This window comes from Catharus ustulatus, chromosome 21, assembly GCF_009819885.2.
Source record: "Catharus ustulatus isolate bCatUst1 chromosome 21, bCatUst1.pri.v2, whole genome shotgun sequence".
Taxonomy (NCBI): Eukaryota; Metazoa; Chordata; class Aves; order Passeriformes; family Turdidae; genus Catharus; species Catharus ustulatus.
In genome coordinates, this window is record NC_046241.1 from 10,688,462 (window position 1) to 10,706,214 (window position 17,753).

A 17,753-nucleotide genomic window follows, 5' to 3' on the forward strand; every position below is an offset into this window, starting at 1 on the left:
CACAGTCTTACCTTCTGAAGAAACCAAGGCACAAGGAGAGCAAGTGGTTTGTCCGAAATTCCGCAGCAATTGTGGGATAGAGTTGGGGCAGAGACCTCAGTGCACAGCTCAGCTCACTGCCCAGCTCCTGCTTGGCTCTCCCCTCCTTTGTCTGGTATCCCAGCGTGTTTTGGAGTTCACCAGACATCAGTCTGGATAATTCCTGTTCTGCTCATCTAGCCGTGCTGCAAATGTTGGGAAATCACAGCAAGGTCAGTGCTAAATGCTAAACAGCCAGGGAGTAAAGGTCTGGTGCTCATGTGAGCTAAGCTGGAGACATAAAGATAGATAAATGTGAGTGTAGCTCCCAGCACCGAGGGTAAAGGGCTGCAGTGAGGCTGGCAGGAGGCTCTGGGGGCCCTGGGTGCACCTGCAGTGGTGCTGCAGGTTCCTGCTGGGGCAGGGACAAAGCACCCTGAGCCTGGATCCCAGCTCCTGCCCCGACTCCAGGGACAGGGGAAGTTCTGCCTGATGTCTCTGTGCAAGGCAGCACCTATTTAGGGGCAGCGACTCTTGTTGCTTTCAAAGGGGGGAAAAGTGTTACCTTGATACGTGCTATTTTTTTTTTCCCTAGTGCATAATAACTCCCTATGTATATAGGAAAAAGGGAGATAACCCAAGGCGAATTTAATTTCAGATTGGGTTTTTGCTTAATGTATTATTCATAGTATTATTTATATCATCACTTAGACACATCCCTGGCAATAAACTGAAAACTTAACTTTAACAATATCGGGCACCTCTGTTTTGGGGGCGATGGTGGGCTGGGAGCCTTTGGCTCCTCTTCATCACATGCGAGGGTTTAATAAAGGCTGCGGGGTGGGGGAGGGTGTTTAATGAGGGGCTTGCAGGGGGGTTGTTTGGCAGCTTTTTTATTCCCCCCAACATTTTTGCTGCATGACCTGGTTTTGCATTTTTCTGCATCTATGTTCATCTAATTAGGATGTTCTAAAAAGACCTGGACCACTTATTGTACAGAACTGTAGCCTGTGGGTATTTAATAAGGAGCTTTCAGTGGTACATTTGCATCTTTTGCTCCGGGTCTGAATAGCGAATTACCTTAAAGATCATTAGAAGCGCTGCTGCATTGTTAAAACCAGGCCACGGTATTCTAATGACAGTTTAAAACTTGAGGCGTTCCCAGTGCCACGGCTCACCCCGGCATAATTGTGTGTCGAGGGTGACCGTGCTGGGCAGGGCGGGCTGGCAGCGTGTCCTGGGGGCTGGGACGGGTGACAGTGGCCGGGGCTGGCACAGGTGACACTGGCCGGGGCTGGCAGCGTGTCCCGGGCTCTGGGACAGGTGACAGTGGCCGGGGCTGGGACAGGTGACACTGGTCGGGGCTGGCACCGTGTCCCGGGGGGCTGGCACAGGTGACAGTGGCCCGGGCTGGCACAGGTGACAGTGGCCGGGGCTGGCAGCGTGTCCCCGGGGGCTGGCACAGGTGACACTGGCCGGGGCTGGCAGCGTAGCCGGGGGCTGGCCCAGGTGACAGTGGCCGGGGCTGGCACAGGTGACAGTGGCCGGGGCTGGCAGGGCAGCCGGGGGCTGGCACAGGTGACAGTGGCCGGGGCTGGCAGTGTGTCCCGGGGGCTGGCACAGGTGACACTGGCCGGGGCTGGGACAGGTGACACTGGTCGGGGCTGGCAGCGTGTCCTGGGGGCTGGGACGGGTGACAGTGGCCGGGGCTGGCACAGGTGACACTGGCAGGGGCTGGCAGCGTGTCCCCGGGGGCTGGCACAAGTGACAGTGGCCGGGGCTGGCACAGGTGACACTGGCCGGGGCTGGCAGTGTGTCCCGGGGGCTGGCACAGGTGACACTGGCCGGGGCTGGGACAGGTGACACTGGTCGGGGCTGGCAGCGTGTCCCCGGGGGCTGGCACAGGTGACACTGGCCGGGGCTGGCAGCGTGTCCCGGGGACTGGCACAGGTGACACTGGCCGGGGCTGGCAGCGTGTCCCAGGGGCTGGCACAGGTGACAGTGGCCGGGGCTGGCAGCGTGTCCCGGGGGCTGGCAGCGTGTCCCGGGGGCTGGCACAGGTGACACTGGTCGGGGCTGGCAGCGTGTCCTGGGGGCTGGGACAGGTGACAGTGGCCGGGGCTGGCAGCGTGTCCCGGGGGCTGGCACAGGTGACAGTGGCTGGGGCTGGCACAGGTGACAGTGGCCGGGGCTGGGACAGGTGACAGTGGCTGGGGCTGGCAGGGCAGCCGGGGGCTGGCCCAGGTGACAGTGGCCGGGGCTGGCACAGGTGACAGTGGCCGGGGCTGGCAGGGCAGCCGGGGGCTGGCACAGATGACAGTGACCAGGGCTGGCAGTGTGTCCCAGGGGCTGGCACAGGTGACAGTGGCCGGGGCTGGCAGGGCAGCCTGGGGCACCCCTGGGACTGGCACTGCCCGGAGCGGGTCTGGGGAGGGAGCAGGGGCTGAGCTGGGACAGCCCGGCTGGCACTGAGCCCCTGTGCTGCCCTGCCCGGCTCCTCCTGCCCAAGTGTGCTCCTGTCTCTGTCGGGTGGTGTTCCCACTGCCCACAGCACACTGTGGAGCTGGTGGGGCGTGTGCTGCCCAGATCTGTCGCTGCTGGGGAGGTTTCCCCAGGGCTTTCCCATCCGTGTGCCAGCAGAGTGCCAGTGCTGAGCGGGTGCTGAGCGAGTGCTGAGCGCTCCTCCTGCTCTGGTCACTGCTGTCCCACCGGTGTTTGGCTCTTCCCAGCCTTCTGCTTGTTCCATCCCAGCGATGCCAAGCTGAGTCCAGCTGGCTGCTCCACAAGCCCAGCTCCAGGACCTGGGGAAGCTGTACAATGCCCCTTGTTGCCTTCCCTCCACCCTCCCTGAGTGCTGCCAGGGGGATGGTCCGGGAGCTGAGCCCCTCTTTGTGCTGCTCTCCCTGGGGCTGCCACGCCCGAGCACTCCTTCCCGAGGAATCAGTGCTGCTGGGGCAGCCGGGCTCTGGTGGAGTCTCATGCCCAGGAATTACATGAAGAAATGGGGGACCTTCAGGTGAATGCACTGCTTGGGCAGGTGAATGGTTTTAGGTGGTTAAAACTGCCAAGAATAGGCTGGTGATTTGGCAGAGAAGCTGTTTGTGCAGGGAAGAATTTCTCTTTAAAAAATTCAGTGTAACCAGCATTATTTTTTTCCTCTGGGATCCTAGACAATGAATGCACAGGCCTGTTCATTAATATCAGTTGTCTTCTGCAGGGAGTATCCAGATTTGTCGTGCCAGGTTTTAAATTTTTAATGTATTACCAGTTCTTACGCGGAGCAGGCCTTTTCTTTGTTCTTTTTTACACTAATACTGTTTTGTATTCAGCCTCGCACTCAACTGATGCATCTCTTGGTGTCCCTTGTAAAAGCTCTCCCCTTATCAGCCCTGTTAGGTCTGACAAAGTCTGTCTTTGTGAGTTCCTGCAAATGTTCGTGTCCAATTTTCTTTTCAGAAGAGCGGGGTGGGTGTTTGAACAGTAATTGCTCTATGCAAATCCACGGCTGGTTTGGTGACAGCGGTGTCACGGCCCCGTGGGGAGGGACCCGGTGCCCAGGCAGGGGTCACCGCCCAGGCTGGACAGAGGGGTCACCCTGCAGTGACCAGGGGTCACCCCGTAGTGACCAGCAGTGCTCTGAGCTGAGGGGCACTGGCTCCACTCGGGCTCTCCCTCCACTCCACCATGGGCAGTCACAGCAGGGGTTTCCCAGTTTGTGCTGGTGACACGCTCCAGTTTCAGCCTGTGCCCCTCTGGCCACGCTCTGGCCACGCTCTGACCATGCTGGACAGGGCTCACTGCCCAGCCGTGCCCGGGGATCCCCCCGTGCTGAGCACAGCCCTCGGGCACGTTCCGGGCTGTGTCGAGTCGAACCAGACCGAGCGATTTGCATGACAGACTGTAACTCTTAAAAATCGTGCTCGTAAACATAAATAATTAATCACATTATAGTTTTTATCATCCTTTTCCTTCCTAGCAGTATTAATAAGTAGCTCATCTTCTAGCAACACCTGTTAAACCCAAAGCTGTCAGTCTTTATTTTCCCTAGAGAGCCAGGGAAAAATTTGTTATGCAATAATTTCTCTTTTACTTTATGCTGTGACTTCGGTGTGTTTTGTGTTGATGTGTGTGTACACAAGGAGTGAGAATTGTCTCTGTTGTTTGTTTGCTTTGTGCACACCCTGCCTGCCTGGGGGTCCTGGCTGTTCTCAGGGTGCCATCAGGGCAGGGCAGGGTCCCTGGGGTGAACTGCTGAGGGCAGTGCTGGTGGCTCAGTGTGGCCACCACAGTGCCAGCCACACTCTGCACCCTGACCCAGCAGGGCAGGAGCCACCAGCATTTGGAGAACCTTCATTTCCAACTTGATTTCTCTGCTCACAGCCCCTTTGGGGACCACCCAGCCAGAGGGCTCAGTCAGGATCAGCTCTTGCCCATCCCCTGAGCTCTGGTCCCTGTGCCAGGGGGGGACAGCCATGCCCTGTGCCTCCCCCAGCAGCACCAGATCCCCTTTCCCCATGGCCCTGGCCCGTGGTTGAGGCCTCAGTGACTCTGTGGGTGCTTTGCTGGGGTGGGCTGGGGTGGGCAGTGCCTGCCAGTGGGGCTGCAGCTGCTCCTGCGCACTCCAGCTCAGTGCCCTGCGAGAGGATGCCCCTGCACAGCTGCATATGGATCTGCCTTGCAGCACAGCCAGGGTTCACACCCATCCCTCCCCGTTTGCCCTCCTGGGGCCAGGTCAGCTCGGGCAGTGTCCCCTGCCCTGTCCCCACTGCCCCCTGTGCCCCAGGGAGGGCCAGCACTGCCTGGGCCTGGAAGGGACCTGGAGGTGCCCTGCTTGTCTGCACCCTGTCCCTCTCCTCTTCCTCGGTTTGCAGCCCTGGAATTCCAATCTAATACTCATGCAAAGAGGGCTGCAATAAATCTGGCAGTCAGCATTAGATATTGTTTGTTTTAGCTGCCTTGCACTCCGTGTTTCCCCTTTTAAGGCAGAGCCATTCCGAAAGGTTAGATTCACAGTTAGTGGCGCTTTAGCTCTCCCTTTTGAATCAGTGAGGTTGCCGTTTTATTGCTCTCTGACTTGCACTTCAGTGATGAGAGTAAACTAGCATCAGATTAAAGGTCAGCAAATCCCATCAAAGAGAGGAATATTAGGGGCACAGATAGTTGGAGAGGCAGCACACCACTGGGTATTGACAGGGTGATTCCAGGGTATCACTCAGCAGAATTATAGCTGCCCAGAGAGTCAGTACTGCTTTAATGAGCCTGTGTGAAGAGGAAGAGGGTGGATTTATGTAGTTCCTCATAATTTTCTGTAGAGACTGTTATTGCAGACATTCTGTGGAGTGTTCTGGTCTTTCATTTAATTCAAAGGTCCTGGAGCTTTTCCATCCAAAGATTCCTTTCTGTTAGCTCAAATCAAAGCTGACATCTCTGCCTCTGCCACCTGAAGCACTGGCTCAGGGAAGGGCTGCTGCTAGCGGGCTCCAGGTCCTCTGTGCAGGTAATCCAATCTGCAGGGCTGAGCAGGGGCCTTGCTGGTGTGTTTCACCATCACACAGGCAGCTAAAATAGTCATTTCTCTGTCACTCTGAAACAAAAAAGGCAAGAATTTACAGTCTGTGTTTGTGTGTGTCTGGGCTGGGAATCCCACATAGTTCCTGCTGCTGTCAGGTGAGTATTGCTTCCAGGGCATGCTTTGTGTGGTTCACATGTGCTTTCCTTCTTTTGTTGAAATGCAATGAAATAAAATACAGAGAGCACAGGAGTCAAACTGTGGGTATGTCAGGTCATGTAAACCCTGCAAGGCACCGTGGGGAAGCAGAAAGTTGCAGCATTTATTCCTGCTCCCTCCTCTCCTGTTGGTGCTAGAATATAGAGCTGGAGATCGAGTGTTCATGCTGGGCATTAACAAAGGATTCCAAACACTGCCCAAACCCGGTGCCTTCTCCCTGAAGGCAGCAGCTGGAGCATCTCTGTGTGCACAGTCCCTCCTAAGACTCACTTGGTGCTTAAGCAGCTTTTGTTTACAGCTTGCTAAAAACGACAATTTATGAGCAACTTTACCAATCAGTTTTAGAATCCGTTCAGTTTTATTACCTGGTGTAGATATCCATTTGTGTGATTTATTGGTAGGAAATTCTGTAAGTATAAAACTTTGATCATATTTTTACATAAGGGTGCATTTGTGCAATGCTGAAGCAGAGACCTGGTGTGTCTGAAGTGCTGCTGGGAGCTGGTCCTGCCACAGCCCCCAGCTTCTGGGACACATCACCTGCAGCCTTTGCAAGGTCTCAGGGCTTTGCTCGTGATCTGGAGAGCCTGGGAGGTTTTGTGCAAGGTGTCCCTGCTTTTAGAGGGGTTTGGAGCTGGGTGATGTGCAGAAGGTTCCCTCCAGCCCAGACTGTTCAGTGATTCAGTGGGGGCTGCACCCAGCACTCCAAAGCCACATCTTGAGGAGTGCCTGGGGTCCCTAATCAACCTAAATTTGAGTCCCTAATCCACCTTGAGCCACACAGCCAGCTCCCTAAAGCTGTGTCCCTTGTAATAATGCAAATAAAACTTGATGTCCCACTGCCAGCTGTCTGTGTCCTGCCATGCTGGTGGCCCTGGTGACACAGCCACAGCATGGGGGACACTGTGCCAGTGCCACCAGTGCCTCTGTGAGCACAACCACGTGTGGTCCACGTTTTGTGTTGGGAACACTCTGCACAATGAAGCTGCAGGGCCCAGGAGGAAAGACATGCCAAGGGAATCAGATGAATTACCCAGTCCTGAAGGATCCCTATTGCCATGAGGGATTTCTGGGGAAGCTTGCAGGGATCCATAACACCCCTGGCCAAGCAAACCTGGTGTTTTTAGCTGGAAGTGGGGTGCAGTGTTTTCCACTCCTGGCAGATGCTCCACACATCCCAGTCTGTGGTGGGAGAGCAGATTCCATCAGCAGCACCAGTCTGGCCAGGCTCTCCAAGCTCCTGTGTTTCCATGCACGTGTAAATCCAGCTGAGACTGGGCAGTCCTTGACCAGGCACGCTGCAGAAGAGGCACTGGGGGTGAGGGTTTGCTCCTAGAACCAGCATTATTAAAACCAGCAAGCTGTGGACACAATGCCATTGGGATGGTGGCTCAAGGGGAGGGTTCCTCAGGCACCTCCTTGTGCTCCTGAGCTGTGTGTGTGTAAATCAGTGCTCTGTGTGTGTAAATCCCTGCTCTGAGTGTGTAAATCCCGGCTCTGTGTGTGTAAATCTATGCTCTGTATGTGTAAATCCCTGCTCTGTGTGGAAATCTGTGCTCTGTGTGCAAATCCCTGCTGTGTGTGTAACTCAGTGCTCTGTAAATCCCTGCTCTGTGTGTGTAAATCCCTGCTCTGTGTGTAACTCAGTGCTGTGTGTGTAAATCAGTGCTCTGTGTGTGTAAATCCCTGCTCTGAGTGTGTAAATCTGTGCTCTGTTTGTAAATCCATGCTGTGTGTAACTCAGTGCTGTGTGTGTAAATCCGTGCTCTGTGTGTGTAACTCAGTGCTCTGTGTGTGTAAATCCATGCTCTGTGTGTGTAAATCCATGCTCTGTGTGTATATCCATTCTCTGTGTGTGTAAATCTGTGCCGTGTGTGTGTAACTCGGTGCTCTGTGTGTGTAAATCCCTGCTCTGTGTGTAACTCAGTGCTCTGTGTGTGTGTAAATCCCTGCTCTGAGTGTGTAAATCCCTACTCTATGTGTCAATCCCTGCTCTGAGTGTGTAAATCCCTACTCTGTGTGTAGATCTGTGCTCTGTGTGTAAATCCCTACTCTATGTGTAAATCCCTGCTCTGTGTGTAACTCAGTGCTCTGTGTGTCAGTCCATTCTCTGAGTGTGTAAATCCCTGCTTTGTGTGTGTCAATCCCTGCTCTCTGTGTGTAAATCCCTGCTCTGTGTGTCAGTCCATTCTCTGAGTGTGTAAATCCCTACTCTATGTGTGTAACTCAGTGCTCTGTGTATAAATCCCTGCTCTGTGTGTGTAAATTTGTGCTCTATGTGTAAATCCCTGCTCTGTGTGTAACTCGGTGCTCTGTGTGTGTAAATCCCTGCTCTGTGTGTGTAAATCCCTACTCTGTGTGTAAATCCCTGCTCTGTGTGTGTAAATCCCTGCTCTATGTGTCAATCCCTGCTCTGTGTGTGTAAATCCCTGCTCTGTGTGTATATCCCTGCTCTGTGTGTGTAAATCCCTGCTCTGTGTGTATATCCCTGCTCTGTGTGTGTAAATCCCTGCTCTGTGTGTATATCCCTGCTCTGTGTGTGTAAATCCCTGCTCTGTGTGTATATCCCTGCTCTGTGTGTGTAAATCCCTGCTCTGTGTGTAAATCCCTACTCTGAGTGTGTAAATCCCTGCTCTGTGTGTATATCCCTGCTCTGTGTGTGTAAATCCCTGCTCTGTGTGTATATCCCTGCTCTGAGTGTGTCAATCCCTACTCTATGTGTCAGTCCGTGCTCCAGCAGCTGCTGGGCAGTCCTGGCAGCCCGAGCTGGGCTCGGGATGGAGCTGGATCAGGTGAGCACCCCGAGCTGGGCTGTGATGAGGAGCTATCGAGTGCTCTGCGTCCTCGGGCTGAGCACAAATAAGACTGACATCCCAGCACTAAGTGCAAGTCAGAGGTAAGCAAGAAAAATAGAACGATCCAAAAGAAGAAAATGGAATCGGAAATGTAGAGATCTGTAAAAAGTAAGAAGAGAGACAATGCAGTAAAACTGCACAAACTTGGACATAATTTACAGCGGGAAATAAATGGAGCCAACATAAAATTGGTAGCAAGAACTCAATTTATAAAAATACCAGTTATTTCATATTTTCTATAAAAAGTTATTTCATATTTTCTATGAAAAGTAGAGCACTGGGCCATAAATCTGATAAAAGTTGTAATCACAGGAAGGATTTGTTTCTGTTGTGAGCATTTCTTTTATTTCAAGGCTGTAAACTTTCATACTGATGATATTTAGGTTGGACACACAGTAGCTTGAAGGAATGTATATTACTGCATTTTCATGGGAAGGGTGTTCAGATGTTATGGAGCTCACTTTCTGCTGCTGGATGTGGTGCTGGGTCTCGATCCATCTTGTTTAGGGTTGTAACACAGCAGCTTTTGGACCCCAGCTGTGGCAAACAAACCTTCTGCCTGTGGCCTTTGCTCCTGGAAGCTGCTGGTTCTGGGAGGTCTGTGAGTGCTTGGCCACTTTTGGGAGAACTGGCACAGGAATTGGTGTGCCAGGGTGGGGAGCATGGCACCAGTGCCAGACTGGGATGCATTTCCCAAATGAGTGTGGTCAGGCAGGCTGTGACAGCCTCTCCTGACCCCAGTGCTAAAATACAGACACATCTCATTCCAGACTGCTTTTTTTACTCCAACAGCATCTCTGTAATGTTTTAGGATAAGGCTTTTTTCCACTTAAGTATCTTTGTTTTTAACAGAACTTTTTTCCCGAACAAATAAATTTCCTTTCAACTTTTCCCAGCACCTCCAAGAAAAGCCCAAGACCTCCATAAATCCAGCCTGCTGCTCACTGACATCTGAGTCCTGCATAGAGACAAAGACACTAATTATTTTTTATTAGCATCCACCCTGCTTTTTATTGAACCTTTAGCAAAGGTCATCAACTGTTTTTTTCCATGGGTGAAGAGGAAAGTTGGGTTAGAAGCAAGCATCCTGCCAGTAGCCTTGTAATGAAGGGGAATGTAATAAAGCCAGGGATTGACAGTTTATGTGTTGGTAGTGAAGGAAATGGAGGTGTGGAAGAGTATTACAGGGAATCTTTCTAGTCATATCTTCAATTCAAACATCAGGGGAAATGCTTCAGAATCGGAGATTTATGAATTCGTAGTAAGCAGTTTCCCGGCATGTAAACAAATCTCGCCGGGCTGTTTTAGGAAGGTGGGTTTGGGCAGCGGAGTAATCATTTTTATTATTCTGATTTTCCAAATAGAAATGGACATATATGATAAAAATGTCAGGCGCGCTCTCCACGTCAGGCTCCTAACAGGATTACATGTCAGCTCTTAATGTCTCGCTCTGTTTTTCTTTGCCATGAATGGCTGCATTATTGCTCACAGGAACTTCACTGTAATATATGGTAAGAGACAAGTAGCTCTTTATGGCCAGTGATTATTCGGTTTGAATGAAACCTGTGATTTATGTCCATTTAACTGAAAAGCCTTGTAAATTCCCAGTGCTGCATTTTTCCTCAATAGAGAATGAGTCAAGCGAAAGTGACAACTAGGTTGGCGTGGAAATGTGCAGTGCATCGTGGTGTTATATTTAATATACCTGACATGAAAAACGTGTGCACACCACGCAGTCACCTTAAGTAGGAGTGAGAGTGACATCAGGGCCGTGCCGGTGCCGCCGCCGCGCTGCCCTGGCCCTCGCTGGCGTGGTGGCCACCATGGCCCGGTGCCACCCCTGGTCAGAGTGGCACAGGGGACACCAGGGTGGGTGTCCCAGGATGGTGCTGGCAGTGCTGCAGTGCCAGGCTGGGTGTGCTGCAGGGCCAGGCTCCCTCCGCACCCCTGGCATTGCCCGCTCTGGGGTTGCCAAATGGGCTAGCACTGAGCCCTGCTGTGTGTGCTGTGTGGGCAGGAGCCCCTGGGGACTTTGCCATCGTGCCTGAGCCCTTTGGGGAGCTCCTGCAGGGGCTCCAGCCTGGATCTTCCCCCAGCCTGCAGGACCAGGGGCACACGGGGACCCTGCCCTGTCCCCCTCGCCTCTCCAGGTCAGCAATGCTGCTGGGCTGGCCAGGACACTGCTGCACACTTCAGGCACTGCAGGTTTCTAATCTGCTTATTTATAATTCAAAAGCTTGCCCATATATTAATGAACCCTTAATGAGCTGTTGAAAATGCCTGAATTACAGTCAGATTATTAAACTCCAACAGCCCCTGTAATCATACCATTTGAGTGGGCTTTAGGTACTTTTCATATCTGCAGCTTTGTATTGTGAAGGAGATGGGTTTATTCGAAGAAAGCTTTGTAATAATTTTGACCTGCAATTTATTTATTGGCCTCTGAATGCAGTAGTGTATGCAGATGCTCTCGTCTATTATGTGTGGGGGCAGGTGCACAGCATGTTGAAAGACAGCTAATTACGATTTGCTGAAAGATATGCTAAAACTGTGGTCTTAGAACAAAGCCAAGTTCATTGTTAAACAATGTTTTAGTGTCTGTTTATGTGGTTTGTCTGAATCGCAGAGATCCTGAAATGCTCGGTGCAGTAATAAGCAGATCCCAAGCAGCTCACACTTGTTTTTTGTTAACCCCTGAGGCGCCGGTGGAGCCCTGGGCAGCCCCAGGTGCCCAGCAGTGGGGCTGGGGGGTGCAGCAGCCCCAGGCCAAGGTGGGTGCTGAGTGAGGGGCTGTGGTGGCCGTGGTGTGGCCGTGGTGTGGCCATGGTGTGGCCATGGTGGCCGTGGCTGTGGCCGTGGTGGCCGTGGTGTGGCCGTGGTGTGGCCGTGGTGTGGCCGTGGTGGCCGTGGTGTGGCCGTGGTGGCCGTGGTGTGGCCGTGGTGTGGCCGTGGCGTGGGCAGTCCCTTGCAGCGCTGTTGGCGCCGGTGGCTCTGCTGGGAGTGATGTATTGTTGTGTTCTTTCCCGGCCGTGCTGCACCTTAATTCCTCGATGCATTGAAAGGTCAGTGAGCTAAACAGTAATAAACTCACAGGGTGATAGAGTGAGGGATAAAAGAGGGAAACAATGGCCACCGAGTGTGAGCTTATATGTCAAAAAATACATATATTACCACTGTATTCAAATCAAGAGTAATTTATAAAGGCAGGTGCTGGTAGGAGCAGCTTTATTGCTGGCCTGTAGCAGAATGCTCCTCTGTGCTGAGGGGCCTGGAGATGCTCTGGCTCCTTCCCAGACAGTGCTGGGAGTGCTGGACCTGCAGCCAAGGGGCTGCTGCTGACGAGCCACGTGTCTCACAGTGACACAGTTCATCAGTTTTGCAGGCCCCTGCCCCCAGGGACACCAGACACTATTAGTTGTGCTGCTTCATATAGTTCATAAGGAAAGCTCCAAATTAACACACAGCTTAATTCTTGTTAGAATTAGTTAATCAACTTGTGGCTTTGCCATTCAAATGAATGATGCGTCTCACTCAGGGGCAGGATAAATGTTGTGTCCCCACACACACTCTGTCATCCCTCTGCCTGTGGGTGTCCACAGGCTCCTGTGCTCAGGATGGGATCTCTGGATGTGGGAGCACTGTGTGGGATGGAGATGAACACAGCCTGCCACCCCTGTGCTGGTTGTGTGCCAACACCTGAGTGCTTGGTCATTGTCCTCGCTGGCTGAGCTCCTCCTGTGGCTCCAGCCCCTCCTGGCTCTGCAGCCTCAGCTCCTGCTAAACCTTGGGGGCTGCTCACTCACTGTGGCAGCTTTAGAGGCAAGAATTGGGGATTGGGAATGTAAATTTGAGTCTGGGGGGATTGTATCACTTTGGAGCAACCCTTTCACTTGGGCCTGCTGATGGAAGTGCATGGTGCAGAAATCACTGCAACTGCACCAAATTATTTTACTGCAGGTTTTGGCTAGGTGTCTGCATTTGGGAGCAGAGGGACTGTGATGGGACAGTGGGAGGGAGGTGAGTTCCACAGTGAAAGCAGAAATGCAGCTGAGGAAAAACAGCTGGAAGCACAGTAAACACAGACTGAGAAAGGGTCCAGAAGCTAAAAGGAAAAACAACAGTATTTCTCATTCTCATTGATGAGAAGGGAAGGAGAGCTTGAGTGGATTAAAACCAGGATGTTATTGAACATGCTGACAGCAGGGCAGAGGAGGAGTGTGACAAACAGGGGAGCAACTCACCAAGGAAATCACCCCTGTGTTACAGCACTGGGGGCCAGGAGCTGTGCCAAGGCAGACAGGGAATGAGGGGTGGGTGCAGCTCTCCCTTGGCCAGGCACCACCAGCCCTCTGCTGCAGGGACTCCCAGCTGCAGCATCCCCTTCCCTGGCTGCAGCTGGGTGTCCCCAGCACACCTGTGCCAGCTCAGGGACACCAGGACAACGTGTGGCATCATCAGAGCCTGTGCACCTCTGAACAGGCAACAGAAATAATTTAAAGAGATTATGAGACGTTTTTATTATTCCTATGAAATTATATAGAATTATGGTTTTAAATGAAGGTGACAGGTTTAAAATGTGTATTTTAGAGCAAAATTAATGCCTTGTGCTTTCTTGAGTTGGGAGGTTGGCCAGTGGGGGGGTCATCTCCCACTGTGTGTCCTCCTTGGGACAGACAGTGTGGAATCCTGTGCTGTCCCCAAAAAAAGCTCACTGCTGGTGCCCAGGTCCATGCCTGGCAGCTGTGTGTTGCTGGCACATCTGGCACAGCCTACACAGGTTCCTGCTGTGTGTGGGAGCAGAGACGGTCCCATGGCACTGCCAGACTGTGTCCTATGGGGCTGGCTGTGGAGGGGGTGCTGGCTGGAGCAGGGCTGGGCTGTGCCCGTGTCCCCCTGGCCCAGGTGGGTGTCACAGAGGGCTCGTGGCAGGTGGATGGGGCTGGGCAGCCAGTGGGCAGATGCAGAGGTACTGACTGTGTTTTCTCTTCTCTCTTTTCTGCCCCAGGTTTGAGCATCCGAGGAGCCCAGGAGGAAGACCCTCCCGATCCTCAGCTAATGAGACTAGACAATATGCTTCTGGCAGAAGGAGTCTCAGGTCCGGAGAAAGGTGGGGGATCGGCAGCAGCAGCTGCAGCCGCAGCAGCCTCTGGAGGGTCTTCAGATAACTCTATTGAACACTCAGATTACAGAGCCAAATTGACCCAGATCAGACAAATCTATCACACAGAGCTGGAGAAATATGAACAGGTCAGACATCAGCCTCTCAGTTGTTTGTGTACCTGACACTGCTCTCCTCTGCTTGCCAGTGCCCACCACTGCCCACTCTGGACCACAACCCCTCCTCCCCTTCCCCACCCCTCTGCCCAGAGAGCCACGATGGGAGTGTCGGGCTCCAAGGAGCTGCTGGCTGGAGCCAGGATGCATGTCTTGCATGCCTGAGTGTTTTCTGTTGTCTGTAACTGCACAAGAGCAGCACCCAAGCCCGTGTTTCTCCCCTTTGCTCAACCCATAGTGGCAGAGAGGAGAGATCACTCTGTGTGCCACTCTGTGCCACCCTCTGCCCTGATGAGCTCTCACAGTTGGGTCTGGCAGGCTGGGAGCACAGGCAGACAAGGGCTGCATTGGCCATCTCAGCCCACAGGCTCCTGGAGCAGGTGGCAGGAGATTCTAGCACAGGACTTGGCCATGGCAGGTCAGCCGGAGCAGGCTGGAAGGGAGTGGGCAGGGAGGTGCCAGCAGAGCACCTGGCCCAGGCTTTGGGACAGGAACCAGGGAAATCCTGGTTCAGGCAGATGCCAGCACAGTGTCTTTGTTTGGAGTCAAGAGCATGCTGCAGAGACCTGAGGTTTGTGTCCAGCACTGGTGACACTGGTGACCCAACACGTTGCTGTGCCAGTGGCACTGAGAACGTTTGCCACATGCTGCCAGGTGCCAGCAGCACCGTGTGTCAGGTGCCAGTGGCACTGCCTTGTCTGTGCTGTCTCTTTCACTGTGTTGTTCAAGTGGAGAACAAATAACTGAGCAAACACCTGTCAGGGTCTTTGTGCAAATCTGCTGCTCTCCCCTGACTCCCCAAGGCCCCAGTAGTGCTGTGTGGAGCCCCGAGCTCTGCTCGCCCTGCTGTGCAGCCAGAGCACTGGGATGGGGGTGGCTGTGGGATTAATGAGCCCCACACAGCAGCAGCAGCAGCAGCAGCAGCAGCAGCAGCAGCAGCAGCAGCAGCAGCAGCAGCAGAGTGTCTCACACAGGCACACAGACACAGGCTGCAGGCAGATCTGGGCCAGAGAGTGGCAGCTCCGTGCTTGCAGCCGGTTCCTGGCAAGCATCCTTGGACTCTAATAAGTTTAATGACGTGGGGGAAGCAGGAGCATTTTTTGCCCTGTAGCTCCATTTACAAAGGCTTCGGCTGAAATGTCACAGCCATCCGTCCACACCACAGGAAGTTTTGGAGGATGCTCAAATGCTGCTGGAGCAGGAGAGAGAGGTAGAGCCGAGGATGAGACATGCACGCTTCCCCACGGATCCTGACACCCAGCCACGTCTGCTCAACAGACATACGATGATTTCCCCAGCCTGGCAGCAAACTGTCTCCTGCTGGTTTGTCTCACTGCAGTGCCCGAGAGGCAGCCAGGGCTTGGCATCTCAGCCTCTGGCGCCACAGGTTGTGGGAGGCAGGATCCCTCCTGCAGCAGGGAGCCCGTGCTGGGCACCTGCCCGCACCCCAGAGCCGTCCCTGCCCGCCCGGGCGCTCCTGCCATCCCACGGCAGCAGCAACCACAGCGCCTTCCTGGAGACGCTTTCCAGGCAGAGTTTGATCCTGATATTTGTTGCCAGTCAGGGGAATGCACTCAGGAAAAAAAAAAAAAGAAAGGGAAAGAGAAATGGAAAGTGTGTCACGCCATCACCCAGCGCTGCCTCGCCGGGCGCCGGGAGAAATGGCCACGCGCAGGCAGCGCCTTCCATAATTTACAGCTCCTACAGCAGAGATGACATATTGAAAGCTATCTGCTGTAATTACACTGAAATACATTTTTTGCTGTAGGCAAAAGTACTGTAAGGGTCCCAGGCCTCCCGGAGCAGCTGGGAACCCATTTCCCAAGTTCACAGATGTCTCCGGAATTCACCCTGAGTTGGGGTGAAGTGTGGCAGCTCAGAAGCCACCACCAGCCTCACAGAGCACTGGCTGCCACCCTCTCCCTCAACATGGTTTTGGGCCATTTCCTCTCTTTTTCCCATGCAGGTGTGATGAAGCACTGAGGCAGCAGGAGCATCCCTGCTCCTACAAGGTTTCTGAGCAGGTTAACAAGGCCATCACTTATAACCTGACATTATTAATAATGTCTTGGGCACCAAGCAGAGGCCTGAAAAATAGTCCTGGAAAAGGGATCAAATAGCTTGGACGCTATAAATAAACAAGAGAAACAAGACAAAGCATCAGAGTCTTCTGAGCTTCCTCCCACTGTGCTGTGTGAGGCAGCTCTGCAGAGGGGAGGTGCTGGTGGAGATGAATTAAACCCAGGTTCTCCAAACAGTTGTAGCCAAACCAAGTCTCATCAGGCAAGTTAAGTAGTCAGGGAAATGCTTTTACTTCTTGAAAGCAATAAACTAATTTTTGCTTTTGAATATCCAGTTTTTCATACTAAATCTCTGACAGAAAAGACATATCTGAAAATATTTTTAATGCAACAGTTGCCAATTTTATTGTACTTTAATGTTGAATTCCTGGGATCTGAAAAGAAGGGGGCTTGTGGCAAGCTGTGTGCCTGGAACATCCATCCAGTGCCAAATTCTTGGGTTCAGCTGTACTTTGGAACAGTCAGAGCTGCTGCCTGATCTCAGGGGGAAAGCTGCTGCATTTTGGTGCCCCTGTGTCCTCTTCCCTTCTGTGCAACATTCCCAAATGTGAGCCAAAGCTGGTGCTCCTGCTGTTGGTCAGAACTTCTCCACGCTCAGGCTGTCCCCTGATGGAAGAAAGAACGTGCTGGTGGGAAGTGAGGGTGAGATGTGCTGAACTCCTTCACCTGCAGCTCAGGGAGTCCTGGCAGAGCCGGGGCTGAGCTCCGTGCCCGTGGTGGTGCCACTGAGCTGCCTCCAACGGGTGCTGCAAGGATGTAAATTAGCCTGTAATTTACTTTCAGTAGTGTAAAGAAAAAAAATCACTTTGCCTGAAGTGTATGCATCTTTCTTAAGGGTGTACCCAGATTTTAATTATCTAAATGTAAATACTTAACGAATTTTACTTAGAGTAATGAGCTAAAGTGCACACTACATAAATGAGATGTTCTAATTAATCATGTATGAACTACTGGTTTAAAGAAAAGCTATGTGAATTCTGCGAATGTTGGGCTATTGCCAAATTGCTAATCAGCATTTGCATTCATAGATGGCTTCACTTAATAAGTTGTGAGACGTTCAGCAAATGTTATAGGAAATTATGAGTTTTTAGATGCATAAACTTTTCACTTTTAACTCCTTCCCTCACACAATCTACTGAAATGTTGGAGAATCCTGGAAAATGTGGTTGTCAGACATATTATGTACAAGGTTTGCATCCTGGCCTCAGAGGGAAGAGGGGAGCTAGCAGAGTTTTTGGCAGGTTCCAGCCTGCAGAGGGAAGGCAGGACAGCAGGATGTGTGTAGGTTCGGACCAGGGGGTTCCTGGTGATGGCTCAGCCTGAAGTTGATACCAACATGCCACAGTCTGGGAGTGGTAATCGAGGGCTCCCTGTGCCCTCAGTGCCTGGGGCACAGTGTGGGGGCACAGGGCGTGTGAGGGTCCCCCAGCCCCCAGTGCTGCCTTCCCCAGCAGCCAGCTCGGAGCTCGTGTCCTTGTGGGACAGCACAAACCCACATCTGAGCCTCTTCTTCCTCCACAGGCATGTAATGAGTTTACCACTCATGTAATGAACCTCCTCAGAGAGCAGAGCCGGACACGTCCCATTTCTCCCAAGGAGATTGAGAGGATGGTGGGCATCATCCATCGAAAATTCAGCTCCATCCAGATGCAGCTCAAACAAAGCACTTGTGAAGCAGTAATGATTTTAAGATCAAGGTTCCTCGATGCCAGGTAAGGCAGAGGCAAGTGCCCCTGTCTCTTTTGGTGGGAGGCAGTAATTTCTGGGCAGCCCAGAGAGCCTGGCCATACTGGGAGC

At 52.7% G+C, this 17,753-nt stretch overlaps 1 protein-coding gene across 5 annotated transcripts in view; it reads left to right on the forward strand.

Annotated features, from left to right (window-relative positions):
* PBX3 (PBX homeobox 3) overlaps positions 1 to 17,753 on the forward strand; it is a 105,144-nt gene that overhangs the window by 71,291 nt on the left and 16,100 nt on the right. For all 5 annotated transcript variants that reach the window (XM_033077129.1, XM_033077127.1, XM_033077128.1 and 2 more), the window contains 2 exons: positions 13,607 to 13,848; positions 17,478 to 17,668. In XM_033077129.1, the coding sequence (XP_032933020.1) occupies positions 13,607 to 13,848; positions 17,478 to 17,668 (433 nt within the window). The remainder of the gene's footprint in view (positions 1 to 13,606; positions 13,849 to 17,477; positions 17,669 to 17,753) is intronic.